At 40.6% G+C, this 20,029-nt stretch overlaps 3 protein-coding genes and 1 long non-coding RNA gene across 5 annotated transcripts in view; 2 read left to right on the top strand and 2 right to left on the bottom strand.

Annotated features, from left to right (window-relative positions):
• LOC145439151 (uncharacterized) overlaps window positions 1-20,029 on the top strand; it is a 168,417-nt gene that overhangs the window by 43,623 nt on the left and 104,765 nt on the right. The window lies entirely within an intron of this gene.
• LOC145439131 (protein-lysine N-trimethyltransferase SMYD5-like) lies at window positions 10,439-11,732 on the bottom strand. The gene has a single exon (XM_080316610.1). The coding sequence runs from the start codon at window positions 11,730-11,732 to the stop codon at window positions 10,539-10,541; it is 1,194 nt and encodes a 397-aa protein (XP_080172736.1). The 3' UTR covers window positions 10,439-10,538.
• Window positions 13,299-18,670, bottom strand: LOC145439134 (uncharacterized). 2 transcript variants are annotated; one of them, XM_080316615.1, is made up of 9 exons: window positions 18,320-18,670; window positions 17,897-18,007; window positions 17,742-17,829; window positions 17,524-17,664; window positions 17,187-17,278; window positions 17,030-17,132; window positions 16,393-16,572; window positions 16,182-16,321; window positions 13,299-13,483 (listed from the first exon to the last, which is right to left on the bottom strand). In XM_080316615.1, exons 1-8 carry the CDS (start codon window positions 18,628-18,630, stop codon window positions 16,220-16,222), a joined length of 1,128 nt encoding a protein of 375 aa, XP_080172741.1. In that variant the 5' UTR covers window positions 18,631-18,670; the 3' UTR covers window positions 13,299-13,483; window positions 16,182-16,219. The 2 variants fall into 2 exon arrangements, with proteins under 2 accessions (XP_080172741.1, XP_080172740.1); XM_080316614.1 differs by lacking the exon at window positions 13,299-13,483 and having other exon boundaries at window positions 15,533-16,321.
• LOC145439141 (E3 ubiquitin-protein ligase RNF170-like) lies at window positions 14,026-16,072 on the top strand. The gene is made up of 5 exons (XM_080316623.1): window positions 14,026-14,260; window positions 14,319-14,433; window positions 15,365-15,473; window positions 15,534-15,724; window positions 15,783-16,072. The coding sequence occupies exons 1-5, from the start codon at window positions 14,151-14,153 to the stop codon at window positions 16,044-16,046; spliced, it is 789 nt and encodes a 262-aa protein (XP_080172749.1). The 5' UTR covers window positions 14,026-14,150; the 3' UTR covers window positions 16,047-16,072.

Here is a 20,029-nt window from a genome sequence, read left to right as displayed (position 1 = left end):
TGTTCGATTAGCGCGAGGCACAAGGATAGTAGTAAATACCATCATTACAGACTCACGTTTGCAAGTTACTGTAACGCAAATTTGTACCCCTTCAAGGGTTATTAAAGTATGGACCGCAAAGGTTATAATTTTGGATCGACACGGTGCCAGAGCTATCTGTTAATATGTATGTAATATTTATTGAATCTATTGCAAAGAATCCTGCGATCGTTTTTACATATCCAAGATCACTGTGTTGGGTACTGTAGCCAATAAGCGAGACACGCATTAAATATTGCTTTATCGTGAGAATTCATGATAAGATTTGTCCGACCGTTGAGATCAACTAGTGTAGGGGTATGCAACGAGAGAGTCCAGGCCTATGAGACTCATTCATTTCGAGGCCAACCTCTTCTGCATTGGGGCACATGAAGACGTAATCGTAAAGTTTTGGCGAACAAACCGCTGATAAAATGCGGCGCCAAAAACATAAGCGGCGACAAACCCTCGGTCTAAAAATGACCGATGCTGGATGGCCAAACCTTTCGAGATGGATTGGATATGCTCCGTGGTCGGCACGGAATAGTCCCGTTCTTGCAATCTGAGTAGACAGTAGTACAACTGCAATATGCAGAGGAATTTATTTCGCCCTAATTTGGAATCGCGTGCGTCAGACATGTTTTGTAGAGCTGTGTTGGGTGGAATTGTGGTGTGCTCGTTCTGCATGTCATAGATGCCAGTAAAATCGTAGCATACAACTGTAATATTAAAAAAATCCTTTTCATAGCTAAGGCTCGGATCGCGAGATGCCACAAAAACTCAGATTTCGGTGGTAGTCTAAAAGCTGCTTTACCGTTATTAAACTGTCATGAATTCTCAAGTTAGATAGAGTAGATAGAGTAGAGTAGAACACAAAGTATCGTGAGTTATTTGCTCTTCTCATAAACTTGCGAGACAGAAGTTGGAGCAACGTATCATCAGGTAGCGAGCTCTAATGTGCCTACTCTCCTTGATTGTTTTGCACCTTATGTTCAAAAGACATAAGGCAAAAGCCTCAACACGAACACGTGGTTTTTTTCTTTCTTTCGACAAACTGGAGCCTCGAGGGACCTTTGTGTCAGCTCCCAAAAACGGTTTCTGCCAGCAAGCATTTTTCACTCGCGAAAAATACGCTATATTTTGGATAGAAGTGCAGAACAGATTTTAAAGGGGCACTGCGCTCTAAAAATGATGTGGTCTCAAATTGAAGGTAAAAACGAACAAAAATTTTTGGCCGCAGCCATTTCCTTCAGAACGCCACCGTAATGGAGCTGCAATTTATTGAAATTTCTACAAGACCAGCTGCCGCGGCTGCTTAACCCGTTACATGGCACGATGTCTTCATCGTCGCACTTGCTCGACGCGATAAGACAGTCACGCAGAAAACGAAACTTAGACCCATTTCGTTCATAACATCGGCTGACAACTATCTAAAATTCGTTCTCTGCGTGACTGCCTAATCGCGTCGAGCAAGTGCGACGGTGACGATATCGTGCCATGTAACGGGTTAAGCAGCCGCGGCAGCTGGTCTTGTAGAAATTCCAATAAATTGCAGCTCCATTACGGTTGCGTTCTGAAAGAAATGGCCGCGGCCAAAAATTTTGGTTCGTTTATTTGTTGCACATCTGAACAATTATTGTTAAATAGGCCTATCTTCATCTTCTTTTTGTATAACACTTTTCGATTAGTTTGTGCGAATGAAATTTATTTTACAAAAAAAGTGCGAACGGAGCTCAAAAAGGTTGAAAAGCACTGGTCTAAAGGATGCAAGTCCTGTTGTCATATCCAAGTTCAAATCCTGTTTGTTGCCAAGTGTATACTTTAAACTGTTACGTCATAAGTTTCCAAATCCTAATTCGTAAAAGAATGTAATCAGGGCGTGTGATTAGCGGTCATCCTCGCTCACAAACGATATTATATCAAGCAATGAGGGATGCGACTGAAGGCCGACATTTCAACAATGATTTGGAGCGCTAGATATATTGTTTACTGGGCCACTGATGTGAACAGGTCATTTCAGTTTATGGTGTGCAGCGAGCAGGTCTCCGTGTTCAAGGAATATAATTTGAGTCGGCAGTAAGAGAAAAATCATGCAATGTATACACATTCAAACCAGTGACGTGCGGTGAGGTTCATGGCTGGTGAGGCATACGCCCCCCCCCCACACGCATACAAAAGAACAACACGCACGTAAAGAGACTTGAAATGTGAATAACAACAGCAGCGGGTATAGAGAGCATTTTCTTCGCACACTGGTAGCCGTTGTAATTTCACATTCTATATTACATGTAGTACTGGTCGCTATTGTTCCAAATGGGCATGTTTAGACAAATAATAATTACTATCTTTTCAAGTAGGCCTTCCGGTATAAATTATTCGAAGAACATGAAAAAAGCATCCTCAGTTACAAATTTTATTCAGTAAAAAAACACTAGATTTGCTGAATTTCGAAAGAAAATGCACTAGGTCAAGTCAAAATACACTAGATCTAGTGTTTTGGAGTGGCACCACTACCACAAACAACAACGCAGGCTTTGTAAGTATGGCTATCACAATCACATACCACAATTAACGGTTAAAGGGATTGCAGTCGAACACAGCATAAAGGACACAAACAACGACAATGCAGCCTATGCAAATGGCTATCACATACCACAATTCAACGTATAGCTATGGGTGCAAAATACATAACAGCTACGTAATAAGTAATGGAATGTATTGGCTTCGCATTACGCATTGGCCGTCGCTTCAATCTTATATAATTCCTACAAGACTGTTGGATTCCGAAATCGGTAGCGCGTTTCACTCGGTTTCGATTGTCCAATTGTTAGCGAATAGTGCATGAAGAAGACTCGTCTGTGCCTCACCTAGCCATTGTTTCTCTACGATGGCATTGTCTGTAATGGTTGCTCGACATATGAGCATGCGACACAATGGAAAAGGACAGTTCAGCATGGAACACATCAGCATGCGTCACTTCAGCATGTGACTGTATAACCCCAAAACTTACCCTAACCCGAAACATAGCCTAACCTAACCTAACCTAAAGCTTAACCCTAACCCAACCATAAATCCAATCCTAACGTACCCCCAACCCGTAATTTAACCCACATGCTCATGTGTCCCATGCCAATTTGTCGCATGCCGAAGTCTCGCATGCTGTAATGTCGCATGCTCATATGTCCACGGACCGTCTGTAATAAAGGCGAAGGTCACCTTCCTTGGCGATTTTTGGGGGTTCTGATGCTCTGACTCTGTTAATATTTAGATTTTCGGAATCAGTGTGACTATAGCATTTCATTGATTCCAGTTATTAAGAATTCCGAGCTATTTATGATGAATTGCATTGTTGCAGGTGAGGCACGACCCGCCCGTGCCTATCACCTGTGCCTCACCTCTCCTTTCGCGCTGTATTTTTGAATAATAATGATGCAAATTGATGATGTTTGGTGAAAAAATGTTCCAATTTAGTTATATATGAACATCGATGTGTAACATTAATATAATCATCGACTCATGGAGGGGTTTTACAATTTTCACTTACTCAACCAGACGGCAGGTGAGGCAGTGCCTCATTGGACCGCACGTCACTGATTCAAACTCATACTCACGGGTGATGCGGAACTGCTAGCGAAGTCACGCGAAAAGAGTGTGTATTTACACCCGTTTACCACCCTGATATAAGGAGTGAATATACACCGAAGCCAGAACCTACCTTAGACTTATACGGCGGCGTAAATCGAGTACAACATTATAATCCATTACGCATGTAGCCTACGTATAGGCACGCAGAATTTGTGACGGCGATTTAATTCTGAATTAGGTTCTGTTTTCTTGTACCACCCTTTTCTGCTATTTGAGTGTGAATACACACTCTTCTCGGCAAGAGTGTGGCAAAACAGCAAGGGTATTTTAAAAGCCACACAGGGCTAGGAACGCAGTCTGTTATTAACGCATCCACTTAGCAACATGTGTTAACAATGGCATTCACTGCTTTCAATTAAGAAATAAAACTGCACGTCGCTGATCAATGAACATGAACAGTCTACACATTTGATTCGGCCCGCTATCGTAGCTTATGCGTGGCCCTGGCCGGCACCAGACTTGGCCAAGATCAGTGTCCCCCAAACTTTTTTGAGCCACCGCCACCTGGACAACAAATTTACTGCCAGCCAGCCCCCTCCTCCCCATGAATGCAATTTTGCATTTATTACAGCTTATAACGAGACATATCAAGCTGGTGTATTATTATTATCCTCATCCTCGTCATATTGGGTTTGAGTTTTGATAAGAGCAATCTCATTCTGATTTTTCTCCAGTCTCCGAGTCCCGTACTGTCAAGTCGGTTTCTGATGTGAGTCAGAAACCTTGCCACGGTACTGAAGACACGTTATATCAAATATGAGCGGGGAAGGGCAACGACAAAAAATAGGTTAACTCGACTTCGGCGAGATTATTTCTATTTGATTTCATTTTCTATCCAAGACGATTGATCCGAGATATTGAGCTTCAATTTAAACTCAAAATTATTCTACCTACATTACAATGTAATCAGTTCCTCAATAATTTCATGCTCGGAAACTTTAATACAGAATGCAATGATAATCCGGTAAGGAATGTCTAATTCGAATATATCCCGGAATCAAACCACCATATCCTTTTGCAGTTTTCTAAGATGGTTGATTTATGCTTCTCCGTCAAAATGTGGTATTCGAGCTGGACCGGTGGCTCATGCAAGATTAAGAATTGGAACAGTTCATGTTTCGCAAAATTTCAGTGAAATATCACGGGCTTATTACCGAATCCGGGCAGTGCCGTTATCGTCTTTATCAGGTTTCATTATTGATAAGAACGAAAATATTACACTCATAAATTTTGGAGAATATGCCCGTCAAGGCCTAGCAGGGATATCGCTTCTCGAAATCAGAACGTCGTATCGAAGGCCACGGTTGCAGCACTGTGCATGGATAAATCCACGATCGGTTGAAGCAGAGATTAAAATCACACAAGGCAGTTTCTCTCAAAAAACCATCACACCTGTAGTGACCAATAATTGCTCAAATTCTCTGTAGTCCTTGCACCACACAGTGAACCACGCTTTCTAGGGATTCTGCCGACTTCTAAATTAGTCCATTCATGGCAGGATCAAGATTGTCAAGTAACAATCGACTTTTCCGGTGCAGATGATTAAAGAGACGGACGACCCTGAGTGAATAGGTTTTGCATTTCGACTGCTGTTTTAATTATCAACCGTTTCAACACTACGGAGCAGTTGCCTTCTAAGCTTATATCGCTCCCATTTGCTCTCAGCGCCCCCTCTACCGCCCTATTTCATCGCCAGCGCCCCCTTCACGCCCCCAGGGGGAGCTGGCACCCACTTTGAGAACCACTGGACTAGATGATTCTACTTCTCTTAATTTCACTCAATTAGAGCGAAATGTGAAATGTTTCTATGCTCTAATTCTAATCTAATTTGTGAAATGCTCATAGGCTCCTAATTTTAATCTATAATTTGTTAAATGTTTCTATAGGCCCTACTCTAATATTAATTCTAATCTAATTTATTGTTTACCTGCAACATCAGCTTCACCGGAAAGTGTTTTCAGCCATGCAGGAGAACTGTATAGTAGGGCTCTTCAAAAATGACTTTTTTCCTCAAATCGTACTGGCTACTTATAAAATTGTTAGGTTGCCTAATTTAAGCCTACACACAAAATTTGGTTCAATTTCCGTCAGTAACCGCTTTGCTACAGGAGAAGAAAGTGTCTATTTATTATATAAAAATAAATGATAAGTCGCTGCTGAAGAGATTCGGCGTCCTAAACATAGAAGATATGCGGAAACTAGAAATCGCCAAGTTTATGTATCAGTTTCACTGCGGTCGTTGCCCCGAATACTTCAATGACTTCTTTACCTCTGAATCAAAAGCGCACAAGTACAACACACGCGCGTCCACGTCGTCCAAATATCATATGATCGACCGAAAAGATCATCGCTCTATCAAATATGCCGGACCTGATGTGTGGAACAGTATCCCGCCGGCCATCCGGCAGTCGACGAGCATGTCCACATTCAAGTCGAAATACAAGTAATTACTACTAAATAGATACAGTCCATCCTCAAGATTACCGGACCACGACTGACCTATCGATCTCGCTTCCCATGACATGCCGCCCTATTTCTTGTCGCTTCCTTTTTCTATACTATCTTCTTTACTTTCATTCAGTGTGCATGCCTCCTCTTTACATCGCCTAGGCCAAGGTGGGTGTCCGATTCCACAGACAACTCCTAGTCGCTTCGACATCTTCCTTTCTTTTCATTGTATCGCATTTTTTGTGGTGTATTGAACTGATAAAATTGCTAATAAACCAATGATGATGATGATGATGATAAAAAATTTGAAAATTTTCTGTTCACCCCATGGAAGTGTTAGGCTGTCTATAGAAACGATGCTCACCAAATTTGGTTCAATTCCATCCAGTGGAAGCGGAGTTATTGTCGTCGAAAAATTTGGATTTTAATAAAATAGTTTTTACGGTGACCGATTCTTTGCTTATTTATTATTATTGTGCTCACCGTAAATACTATTTTATTAAAATACAAAGTTTTCGACAGCAATAACTCCGCTTCCACTGGTCGGAATTGAACCAAATTTGGTGAGCATCGTTTCTATAGACAGCCTAACACTTCCATGGGGTGAACAGAAAATTTTCAAATTTTTTTTATTATTTATTTTCATATAATAAATAGAAACTTTCTTCTCCTGTAGCAAAGCGGTTACTGGCTGGAATTGAACCAAATTTTGTGTGTAGGCTTAACTTAGGTAACCTAACGATTTTATCAAGTAGCCAGTACGATTTGAGAAAAAAAGTCATTTTTGAAGAGCCCTACTGTATAGTGCAGGGGTCGCCAACTCAAATCGGATCGCGGGACACTTTTCAAATTACGAAGAGGCCGCGGATCGCAAGAATGCAATGAGTCGAGATAAAATAGGTTAAACAGTTAATAAAACTTTACGACAGTACGACACCGTGCTCACTAACATGGGCGATGGGCATGGTAACACAAAAGAAGTAATAATTAATTAAATTAGTATAAACGCAACAAAAATATCACGATCATGAACTTCATTTTATTTTGAACTATGCGCTGCGCACGATGCCTGACAACGCTTTTCAGCGAATCGATATTCTAGCTAGTCAGACGTGTTATAAGCTGAAAGGCTACCTCATCCTAAAGATTGATCTTGTAAGGAAGTCCGATAGGCCTGCGAAAACCAGTCGGATAAATCTTGTAATAAATTCTCAACAAGTTGTGTAATACAAAGGTCGGCACGTTTCATGATCAGGCCAAATTTTCTGTGCGTCTCGCTTATTGGCTATTGTACCCAGCACAGTGACCTCGGACATGCAAAAACTATCTAGAGGAAATTGCGCGAATCGCGAATAGATTTTTTTTTCATTAAATTCAAAAAATATGACATGCATATAAACAGATCTCCAGATCGCCCTGTTACCGCGGCGACCAACAATTTGCGACCCATACTTTAAGAAAAAGGGGTAATAATTAGTGTTGCATTTTACAAATGTGAGTCGCTGTAATGATAGAATTTACTATTATCTTCGTGCCTCGTGCTAATCGAACCCTTATTATTACGAAAATATGATGACTGATGACTGTTCGGAGAAAGAAAGCAGAAAGTCAATTGTACGTCATTGTTTTCCCGCGTGTTGCAGGCTCAGGCGGACTGGTCCACTGTATGCCAACCACCAGGACCGAAACAGCACTTCGTCAGCCCCCGCCCCCCATAGGGTGATAAACGATTTCAAATTGGCATTTCTTCACTAGCAAATATTTTTCCCTGTGGGATGGCATGTCTTGTGAGGCTCAGATTGTCCGGAAGAACATATAGAGCCAGCCATTAAGCGCCTATGGACAATTAAACAGATATGTATTGTATACGTATATCGAAGTTTTCGGTCAGCATAAGAGCATTCCTTTTCGGTCAAGGTTTTCTCCCTGCCGATCGTTCAGGCACACTTCTCGGAGTCGCATATATCACATAGCCTGAAACTTCGTGTCTTGGTGCGACGTGGTGGGGTAATGGCCGACGCCGAAATGCATATTTCTATAAACCATGCGTATAATTTCCTGCGGAAGGGCGCCCAGTAATCAAGGTCATTGGTAACATGAAATCGCGCTGTGTGCAATAAATATGCTTCGAAGCTTTTTGACCAAAATGATTAACTAAATATATTTGTATTCGAGGGCTACAAAATTATTTTGTCATAATATTTCGTCATCGTATTATAAAGGATGATACTGCTTCGTGTTGTGACCCACAACCTCACATGTAGGGTTGCATTCAAGACAAAAAATCAATTTGAAACAAGCATTTTTAAAACATGTTTTTCATTGTTCTTTTTTTTAGCCAACAATATCATATCACGTGACCTCTATTCGTACTTGGTACATAACGAAATGCATATCAATATTAACTCATCAATAAGAATGAGGCTCGTGCGTTATACAAAACCTACTGTTTGATTTATCCGTACAATATATTTGGAAAAGGCAATGGTCGTGTGAACTCAGTCGAGGACGTGCATCTCTGCTATACTGCCAGTTAAGTACATTTGTAAGTAAGACGCTCTCCGTAGACCACGGACTCGCTATATAATACCTCACGGGCTATCCGACACGTTGAACGTTCCACAGTACCAATGATCTATAACCTATCCACTCGCTATAACTCTTGAACCGACGACGATCTCGAGGGTTACAGCCACTCCACACTCTATACGTCGACTATATTGGGTGCAAATCATCCGTAGGCTCATACTGAATGATTTTCGAAAGTATATAAACTAGGGTTACCATACGTCCTCCTTTTTAGGGTATTTGAAAATGTCCCCGAGGATGCCTAAATGTCCCCTTTTTGGAGAATTTCGGTCACATTTACGACAAAATTCGACCGAGATATCGTACGTCAGCACCGAAGTAACGCTGCGGTGGGTACTTCGGGAGCTGAGCCGGAGAGTTGACTTTTTTTAGTCAACCGACCGCGAAGTGGGAAAAGTTTACCATTTTTTCAAGATTTTTCTCCGGTAATATAAATTTGAAAAAGTGTCCTCCTTGCCTGATTCCAAAATATGGTAACCCTAACATAAACAATAATATTATTAAACGTTGAAAAATAAACAGGTGAACGTTAAATGTGTACAACGGGCTCGGACCAGATGGTAGAGCTCATATCCGATGATTGTTATAACACCATTGATTTGACCCCGAATATAGCACATATAATTATTTCATCGTTAATCAGTCATGTGGTCCTCGGGCACTATGCAAGCGCGGAATATTTCCAATACTCAAGTTCCAACCCGAACAGATCAATCGGACTTCGACCTCTTGCCCATTGTTTTTTCTTTTAAAATAGGGGGGGGGGGGGCAGGCTTGAGCAAATTTTGAAAAAGGGCACCGGAGGTGAAAAGGTTACGAACCACTGTTCTATAGCGCGAGACATATTGGAGACGTGATTGTTCAGGCCAGAGATGATATCGCGCGCACAGTAATCAAGGAACCAATTTCGCGTACAAGTGAATACCATTATACCAATATCGGCAGGAGATCGCGCCACGTTGTGCACAGTCGATTCTCGCTGATTGTCAGCAGGCAACACTCATAAAACACGAATTACTGATTTGCAACTGAATATTGAATCCTGGATCCGCACCTGCTACTCAGGTAGAATAATCAAATAGTTACTGGAGGCAGATTGGATAACTAAATAATTCCAGTTGCCTTATTAGAGCGAAATGCCAGTAATCTAATCTGTGGCATGTTTCTGCGCTCTTATTACTTCTTTGGTGAATCTACTTTGGAAAACATTGTGTAGTTATAGTTCTAATTCTAGTCAAGAAGAATAGTTGTCGGATTGGCAAAAAGATGCATGATCTACGTCGAAACTAACAAAATACCAGAGGTGGTCAAAGTAGTCACGGTCGCTACTCAAGTAGACGTAGAAGAGAAGTAACGCCAGAATTTCTACTGAAGTAGAAGTAGGAGTGGTGGCTCAGAAGTAAGTAAGTAGGTATTCTACGCATATTTTTGCCTACAAAACTGAAGACTGTAAAGTAGAAGTAGTCTAAAATCATAACGACTTGAAAAGTAGTACGAGTAAGCAAAATCTACCAAGTACTTCAAAAAGTAGAAGTACTTCGTTCCTGACCACCTCTGCAAAATAGATACACCCATGGGAATGGTGAGTGACATTACCATTGAAATCGGCCTACTATCATTAATATTTATCATAACAAGATCTTAGTATATCATCTTTAAATATATTCAACACAGTATCGTATTGTATCAATTTCGATTCACAATCGATAGATCTGTTCGAAACAGAAAATTTTCAAAGTAATTTCATAGCAATTTATTCCACCAGAACAGCAAATAGTGCAGAAATTGCCATAGTCCATATGAAGTGGTGCAGTTTGCGAAATATAACGACCATAAATTCAAGGAGCCACAGCACTCGATTCACAATCGGAGGACAAATCATCATCAGAGGAACTGTATCCAGAGCTTTCACTCGAGGTTTCATCAGGATCGTCTACTTGCTCTTCACACCGGTCACAGTTGCACAAAAACAAGTAATTTTCCGATAGAATTTTCTGCCTTGAATGACGACTTCTTGCAGCTTCCCCTTCACACATATATGAGATACATATTTCATCATCTTTATCAATAGGCCTTATTGCACGTAGCGTCAACTTGTTATCGCCGTGCTCAAAGGACACCTCCGCATTAGGCCTACAGCTATGATTGCAGCGGCTTTGCAATGGATACAGGCCAACACCATCACAATCCAAAAATTCTCCAGCATGAAGAAACAGTTTTGTGTACATGTCGCTTATATATTTATCTAATTTAGAAAAAGTTTCTTCCGAGAGATTAAGATCATAGCAATTTTTTACCCAGGTACTCAGGCTGCTAGAACCAATTCCCTGCTGATTTGTACCCAGCAAAGCCAGAATTGAACGAAATCCATCATGCGTATACCACTCCTCAAGTCTATACTCTTGAATCGTATTTTTTAATTGCAGTCTGAGATTGTCTATTTGGTTGCTGAATTTTTCCCCAACCAGCTTATGAAGAATTTGCTGACGCTCATTCGCGGTCTTGTTACAAAAAGCGTCAAATTTCTTTACAAGTCGTTCCTTATTAGCAGATTGCTTGACAAGTGCTATCATCCTTACAATTAACATTATACTAGACGTCTCAGGGGGGTAATGGATCTGTTTCCACATGTCCTCTAATGTTTCCAACTCTTGTTTCAGCGGATTTGCATCTCCTAAGCAAATGGTGGCGTGGTATTGATTTGCTGCCTTCATTTTACATTGGGAGCTGCAATACTCAGCATCACAGGATTCACATTTCGTGTGGTTGCTCTTGTCGACAGTGCAGCATTCTTTATAAGGTAAGATAATTTTGTCATCGTCCGACAAACGTCTGCATGATTCCTCGGCAGTTTCCAGATTTCTCATGCAGTATTCACAGGCTCTATAGCTGTAAGTGCGGTTCCATGAGAACTGACAAGATACCAACGGTTCTTCTGTAAGTATAACATCCTTCTCGTCAAAATGTACATCTGCAAAAAGTCCTTTGCCTTTTCCGGCGGAGTTTCTCTCAGAAACACCAAGGGAAGCCATGCTGATTCGATTTTTACCCTTAAAAATGCTATGGCGTAGCAGCCCAAAAATCACCAACACTAGTCCACTCCGTTCACCGATCCAAATGTGATGGTTATGGTAATCTACGAATCCACTTGTGGGATTGGTATAGCTCAGTGCTTTTGCCAAATCGAGAAGGATCAAAATCGCTAGATGTCGCTAAATCGCGAGGAGCTGGATTCATATTGAGTCCGAGGATTCCAGAATATTCACACGTTCTCGTCAGTTGTATTCTCCTCCACTGCGCCCGAACATATTTATCAAATTTCTAACCTTAGATTACCAAGTCCGGTCGCCCAGCAGGGCGAATCTATTCAATGTGCGTACCTCATCGCCTCTAGGCCCAGGTGGGTGTCTGATTTCAAATACTACTCTAAGGTATTTCGACAATAATCAATTATCGTCAGATTATATTTTCATCTGAACAAGACACACATAAATGTACAATGCGATGTAATGAACAGATAGGAGGATGCCGAACGACCAGTTGCGGTCTCTTAAACTGATCGTTCCGCATCCCCGAGCGAGATAGTGTAATGGTTATGCGTCCGGCTTCTCGAGCGGTAGGTCGTGGGCTCGATCCCCGGCCGGGTCATACCAAAGACTCTAAAATTGGTATCCGCAGCTATCCTGCTAGGCGCTCAGCAATCACGGATAGCATGGAGGAGAAAAAAACGGGGGCGCAGACTAGATGACCTCATGGGGCCGTATCGCAACTCCGTCGTCAAAGCATCTCGATGGTGCAGGCGAAAAAAGAATATCATCTCTCTCTCTCTCTCCCCTATCTGTTCATTACATCGCATTGTGTGTCTTGTACATTGTGCGTGTGTCTTGGGTGGATGAAAAAATAATGTGACGATTATTACGATTCCATGAAATTTCAGATCGATCAAATGGAAAAGATAGCAAAGAATGGAAGCGTGTATCTAAAAGGCAGCAGCAGATTACTCATCATATTGGAGATCCCTAATAATTACTTTTTAGATAATATGTGCTTTTGGCATTTTACTGGTCTCCATCTCCACTCTCCAAACTACAAAGTGATGTCTAAATCAAACCACTGAGCTACTATTTTGTTTTCGGAAAGTTGTCAGCCGTGACGAGGAGAATCAACAAAATCATATACTACTACCGTCCGGCGTACGCGTACAGTTGGCTGATGTACTGACCGATCGATCTGCGAAAACGATTTCGGCGACGTAGTTAAAATTTGTTGCTAATGTACAGTACACGGTTGCCGAGTGTTTACCTTAGGCAGTATTACGGCACGGTCCCGTGGTGGTTGCTCGGATTCAGCGCTCGGCCAGGCCGCAATCCCGCCAATGCGCAGAACTGGCAGAAGGACAGTGTAAATTTGAAGAATGAATCCTGAATAGCTTCGTAGCCCTACAAGTGACCATAACAATGTTAGCGTGATTGATTTCTGATTTGTCGAGCGTTTGACGAGTGACATCGATCTGACGATCATGGACTCCCGTTTGTCAAGTCAACTGGGCTGCATATACCTGCTTTGTTGCTTAGCCCATAAAAACTATCTCACAACAGTAATTTTCGAAGTTCATGTATTTCGTTTAAACTGCCATCCTATCTTATCTCTATAAAAGTTCTGATTGCGATATCATTCCCAGAATTCTGACCAATATCAGCCAGCTTGAAATATCAGCAGGAGCAGTCTTCTACATCGTTAGACGAGACCCCAGAGCTTATATGTATGAGGTGAAAATTATTATCTGTCAAGGATAGGGATATATCAGTGTTCTCCTATTACTACAGAAAGGTAATAAAATTATATCTTATAGCCGGCAGCTCATCTGAAAATGTGATAATCCAAGATTCATTTGGTATGCCAGTATAGGAAATCTGGCAATCATAAAGATCAAAAAAGAGCTTGGCAAGATTACGAGTAGCAAGGATTCAGTTTACGTCATTCAGTTTTATTTCCAAGAAATTCTATTACTTAACAAAGTAGGATAATCCTATAGGTTTTCTATTGCTCAATGACTGACTGATACTGTCTAGTATCACCTCATGAGCTTGTAATTCCACGGGATTCAAAATCAGGGGTGCATATTGTCAAGTGTGGGTTATTCCCCCTCTTTCAGCATAAAATTGGTGAATACATATACAACTAGTAAGACCAGAGAAGGCACAAAACAAAAAATCGATCGCAAAGTTTAATACAATAATGCGTTTTTCAAACTTATTTGAAATTGAACTATTGGTACACAATATCCTGACAGCTCACACCTCACAAAAGTGCAGCAACTTGGAGATGTAATATGGCAGTGTGTATCATCCATGTTTTGTTTCAGCATTGTAGGACCGAACATGTATTGTAAAGTAGTAAGCTCATCGTATTGGGTGAAGTACAGAGAGTAGGCCTCCCATGCCCGAGTCATGTCTGATGAACAAAGCAGCACCTACATTGAAGGGGTCGGGGATGATGTGGTTATATTTTTGTCAACTGTTTTATTAGTCATTGTTCCAATCACAGCTTACATTGGAAGGTCAGTACATTCGAGGTTTCATCATTCTGCTCTGTGTTATGCAGTGCTCACATTTTAGGAAGTTTCTTTCAACGACACAAAATGAAATTCACCCACAGAATCAGGAGCGTGTTGAAGCCACGAGAAGCAGAATCCTTTTGGATGAAACGGGAGAGGATGAAGATACAGCTACTGTTTGTATATGGGCATTATTCGAGTGTGAAAATATATGTGAACTTAAAGTAAAACATTCACAGTTGATTGGAAAGAATATTTCTGATATTTCTATTCAAATACAACATCTCGGTTCAGGCCATTTCTTGAAAGGCTTGATAAAACCAGTGTTGGTTTATCATAACAAACCAAACTCACACTACCATCACCGCCAGCGTCTACTATGTTGCTACAAGCTACAGTTTGCCCTTGTCTGCTATGAGAGGTAGTCAGTCGTTTTTTGACACACCTGAGTTGGTTACGAGTGCAATCATCATAACTAATAAGCTACGCTATCATAATAACTGAACGTATTTATGTAATTGCACCTGGTTTCAGTTCCATCACTCTTTCTGCTTTGGTCGAGTATACATCTTTCGATTTTCAGGGTTATCGCTAGCAATTAATCAACCAATCAAGGTATAATATGCCAATTTACCTAAGTAAAATACTAAACTAAGTCTTGAAATCGCTACGTATACTCGAATACATATCCACAGCTCTGACCGCCTCTGCATTCTGTGTATACATAGTTAACATTTTGGCACAATTTCATCCTTGTTGCTATGACTATGACACTGTTGGGATGACTCGGGACCAGTCACTGGCATATATTGTCTCGTGGCTTGGTTGTTGAAATGGAATGAATGTCTGCATGGATTTTGGAGTTACGGCTGCAGACAACCGCATCCACACATCAATTCAAATTGTCTGAAAACCAAAATTTGAGAAAACTTGACCGGATTCTAGTCAATTTGCATGACTGGACTCCAGTCAAATACTGCAGTTACTGAAAATGAATTGAGATTTGCAGATAGAAACTTGATCTCAATGCTGCAATAGAATTGTTTTTTCTTCCAGAATTTTTCTATTCAAACCCAAGCAACCACTTTCACTACTTGTTTTCTGTAGGATACTTTACCGAATGGTGGAAGACCGTACTTCCCTAACCCAATTTGTCCAATATGCCTACAAGATTACAGATTGCCTATTGGAACAAACTGTGGACACGTGTTTTGTGGTACGTACCCTGCTTCTCTCCAATAAAAATTTTATCATTGACTCTTGGCTATTTTTACAGCACAATGTTTGATTACATACTGGCGGTTCGGAAACTGGCTTGGCGCCGTTCAGTGCCCAGTATGCAGACAGCAAGTAACCATCTTGCTGAGGAATTTTCGGACGGGCGACATTCCTGATTCGGATGCTGTTAGGACCACGTGTGCCAGCATCCAGGAATATAACAGAAGATTTTCTGGTGAACCGAGACCCGTGAGTATCATTTGTTCGCCTTGCAAGTTTGTAATAAACCGTAACATGCCCTTTTTAGATTCTTGATTATATCAGAGACATCCCTGCTCTTTTGAGACATCTGGCAAGGGAGTTCTTTTCTATGGATGGTCTTGTTGTCATGTTTCGGATACGGATTATTCTGTGTGCAATCGCCATATTTCTATACCTTATTTCCCCTATCGACTTCTTGCCAGAAGCCGTGTTCGGCATAATGGGATTCCTAGATGATATTTTCGTAGTAATGCTCTTACTTGTCTACATAACTGTTATTTATAGAAACATTGTTGCCGCGAGGGAATAAATTTTTTTATTCCCCTGCTGATAAAACTGCCGTGTTGAAATTGTTTGGATAGATATGAAGATATTTTTATCGTCTCGTAATATCAACGGACACAGCAGTGACAGAGATTTCCAAAAGGGCCTCTTCGCCACTCACTTTGATAAGTATCAGGATGAGAGCACAACATACATCATTCAAGACACCATCATGTTTTCTTCACTCGTCACTTCATCCAAGTAGGCATAACTCAGATGCTTATGCAGGAACTTGTGCAGTTGCGTCACATGAACTTTCATCTGCAACATCGAAATGTGGCACGAATAACAATTAGAGACCCCCGCCCGAAATGAGTAAAATACTAGCGTACCGAAAGTGTGGTCAATATGCTTCTTATAAACACAACGCCGTCTGTCAATGTTGATGCTCTCACGACGACCGTGTATAGACATCCTATTTCATCAGCACGCTCCACTGTGCAGTCTTCCCTAATACCGTTCCAACAAGTGATATCCCATGATGTCACCATGTCACATAATTCATTTCCTAACTGTTAAGATGGTCATGGTTAGGGCTGCGCAAAATCGAGTACCTGAGTGATCGATTCTGAATCACGTGAAATGCTTCGAGTCGAGAAATCGAGTATCACCCATTATGACGTCACAACATAATGTAATATGTCGAATTTCAAATATGTACCTTTTATGCGACCACAAAGACTATAATTCCTGTTATCCATCTCATTAAAGATACTTTGGTATCTTTTCGACAATGCCGATTTCATTGCACTTGGTGACAATTTTGTGGGATAATCATGACTTCGGAAATTTTAGGTTTTAGGCAACCTAACAATTTAATCACTGAGTCCACGGAATCTGGACAAAAAGTTACTTTTGAGAACCCTAATGCACAGTGCACAATACTCCAAATCTAAACTTTGGAAGCTTCTGATGAGATGACCGTTAATATAAGGAATTTTGAAAAAGTTTACTAAGCAGATGCATAACCTTGGCCACGGCATCGTCTTCACTGTTGTTCGATAACTCGCAGGATACCATGACCTTCACAGGAGCAAGACTGTGATGTAGCATCAGACATTGCTTGCCGTTTCTAAAATTTGCATTAAAATCAGCAAACAACCTATATCAAAAGAGCAAATTTTACCTTTTCAACAGTGCATCCGATAGAATCGAGGAGAATATTTGGCGTAAATTAACAGTGGTGATAGCAATATTTCTGGTGCATTCAACAGTTCCCTGCAAATTTATGCATATGAATTTGAGGTGTGGAATACTAACCATCGTCAGAATTGCAATCAAATTTCGGTTACAGAAATACACTAATTGTCCTACCATGTAAATTATTTGCAATACAACAGGGGCTAGTGGGATAATATTCAAAAATTGGCTAGAGAAACATGTCACATAACCGTACTTACAATATATATCATATATGGTCATGCATAGCTTAAACATAGGTATCTGGATGTGAGATCCCCTACCATGTCAAAAGGTGATATCTTCGTGTCATGAATCTTCAAGGCTACGCCCGACACATTGTAGTAACAACTTCTGCACACCGATCGAGAGCCAGATGAAGCTTCTTCGTTGACCAAGCTCAGTCTTGAGGGATGATTAAAGAGCTGTAATAGTGTGGCAATGTTTGTTGTAGAGAACATGATACAATGTATTTTGAAAGGTTACAATAGTTAATTTTTACATGCTTCATAAGCTCCATGTGTCTCAATTCCCCGTCTGAGGAGTCCCACATCTGTGATGGCACTGCCTGTCCAATGATTATCTTCTCACTGTATGAGGACATCAGAAATTGATACAGAAATGACTGCAAATTCATGTTTCATTGTTAATAACTACTCAAGTGCATTGTGTCCGTGAATATTGCATGGAAACGCAACAGGGGTATTATAAGTCTCCGTCATTTCTGCAACAGCATCCGATATTTGATCTTCACTGCACAGTAGACGGCTAGGAAGAATGGAAGACAACATGTTGGATGACCATAGCAATACGTCTAACAATGAAGTTACAGTTGAAGTAGAATTGTTTGCATTAGTTCATATTTTAACAGTCATCAAGAACATCGCAGCAGTCTGATTTTTAAGAAAATGCCGCTACATTAAAATTCAATAAATTGGAAAGAGTTCTCATTTTGTCAACTTGACTTAATCACATACTTAGGAACGTCGTTATTTCGTTCCAAGAGGGATAATGGGCATATGTAAATCGACCATGCTGTGCTTCATCAACCTCGGAAAAACAATAGGAAATGTTGCTCACGTTGCATTGTCATATTTGCCTATCTTATTAAAGCACTTTCTCCATTCAATCTTAAAGTTTTTGAGAACCAGACTTCCGAAGCAATCCAAAACACTGCCATTATATCCGTTTTCCAGTCGTTGTGTTGTTATCCAATCAGAAGCCTGTTGTAGGATCAATATGTCGTTCCGATCATTGTGCACATGCGTCGAGAAGCAATTTTGTAAATAATGATTTCTTTCATTCCATGTTGGTAAGCGTAAACAGAATATGTCGATTGAATTACGGATCCACATTGTGTTAGTCACAGAAAACTTGTGTAATTTAAACATGACTTATTTTCTGAAGTAAAAATGGAATTCTTTGTTTATTCCTCCATCTCCTCATGGGAACAGCGGCATCCCCATTATCAGGGTATTATGTAGGCTTACCATATTTTGGAAATGCAAAAAGAGGACACTTTTTCAGAAATTTGAGACATGCAAGAATGCTCAAAAACCGGTAAATTTTTCCCACTTTGTGATCGGTTGACTAAAAAAAAAAAAGGTCATCACTTCCGCTCAGAGCTCAAAATAACGTTTTTCCCTCCACATTGCCAGGTGGATGACTAAAAAAAAAAAACGTCTTCTTTTCGCTCAGAGCTAAAATCACCGCTTTTCCCTCCGAAATACCCGCCGGAGCTTCACTTCTGCGCTAATTTGCGGCGTATCACTCGCAATTTCCTCTAAATCTGACCTAAATTTTCAAAAAAGAGGACAAAATCTCAAAAAAGAGGACAAAAGGGCGTCCTCCGAGGACACTTTCAAAAAAGAGGACAAATCCTCTTAAAAGAGGACGTATGGTAAGCCTAGTATTATGTCACATCAAGATGAACAGTAATACAATGCAATGAATACATGATCGGTTATTTGGTTTACTATACTTTCATATCACCATATTATACGTTAATTCTAACTCCAAATAATGCAAATAGAACTCTTTTCCTGACACAACGGATGGAGAGATTCACATAGAGTCATTCTAGTTATCGTTCAAAATGATCGTGCACGAATGTTTCCGCCTGTAAGTTTCCGATGCCATGATAGCAAATTCATCTAATAAACTAAACTATTCCATGCGGTTTTCGAATGTAGTAGATCCAGACTAGGTCTAGTGCTACAATCACGCATGGCATATACCTTAGTCAAGCCACAGACAAAATACTTGCGAAAAGCAGCTGCAAAACATACCTGTTGAAATTGTAAACAACATTGCAAATCTCGCGACATCGCAGAGCACTGAACCGTGCAGTTATTGCTGAAATTAGATTTGATATCACCAGTTTTTATACTTCGGGGCAGTAGTGGTGAGCACATCAGTACCAGTAGTAGGATTACCATATTTTGGAAATCTAAAAAGAGGACACTTTTTCAGAAATTTGAGACTTGCAAAACTAGAGTAGAATTCTCAAAAACCGGTGAATTTTTTCCACTTTGTGACCGGTTGACTAAAAAAAGGTCATCTCTCCGCGCTCAGAACTCAAAATACCGTTTTTTTTTCGCATTGCTAGGTGGATGACTAAAAAAAATAAAAAATGGTCATCTTTCCGCTCGGAGCTCAATATAGCGTTTTTCGCTCCGAAATACCCTCCGGAGCGTCACTTCTGTACTAATTTACGGCATATCACTCGCAATTTGCTCTAAATCTGACATAAATTTTCAAAAAAGAGGACAAAATCTCAAAAAAGAGGAC

The sequence above is a fragment of the Botryllus schlosseri genome, chromosome 5 (assembly GCF_051294905.1).
Source record: "Botryllus schlosseri isolate E-star chromosome 5, Bs_hap1, whole genome shotgun sequence".
Taxonomy (NCBI): domain Eukaryota; kingdom Metazoa; phylum Chordata; class Ascidiacea; order Stolidobranchia; family Styelidae; genus Botryllus; species Botryllus schlosseri.
This window is presented reverse-complemented; position numbering and strand designations above follow the sequence as displayed.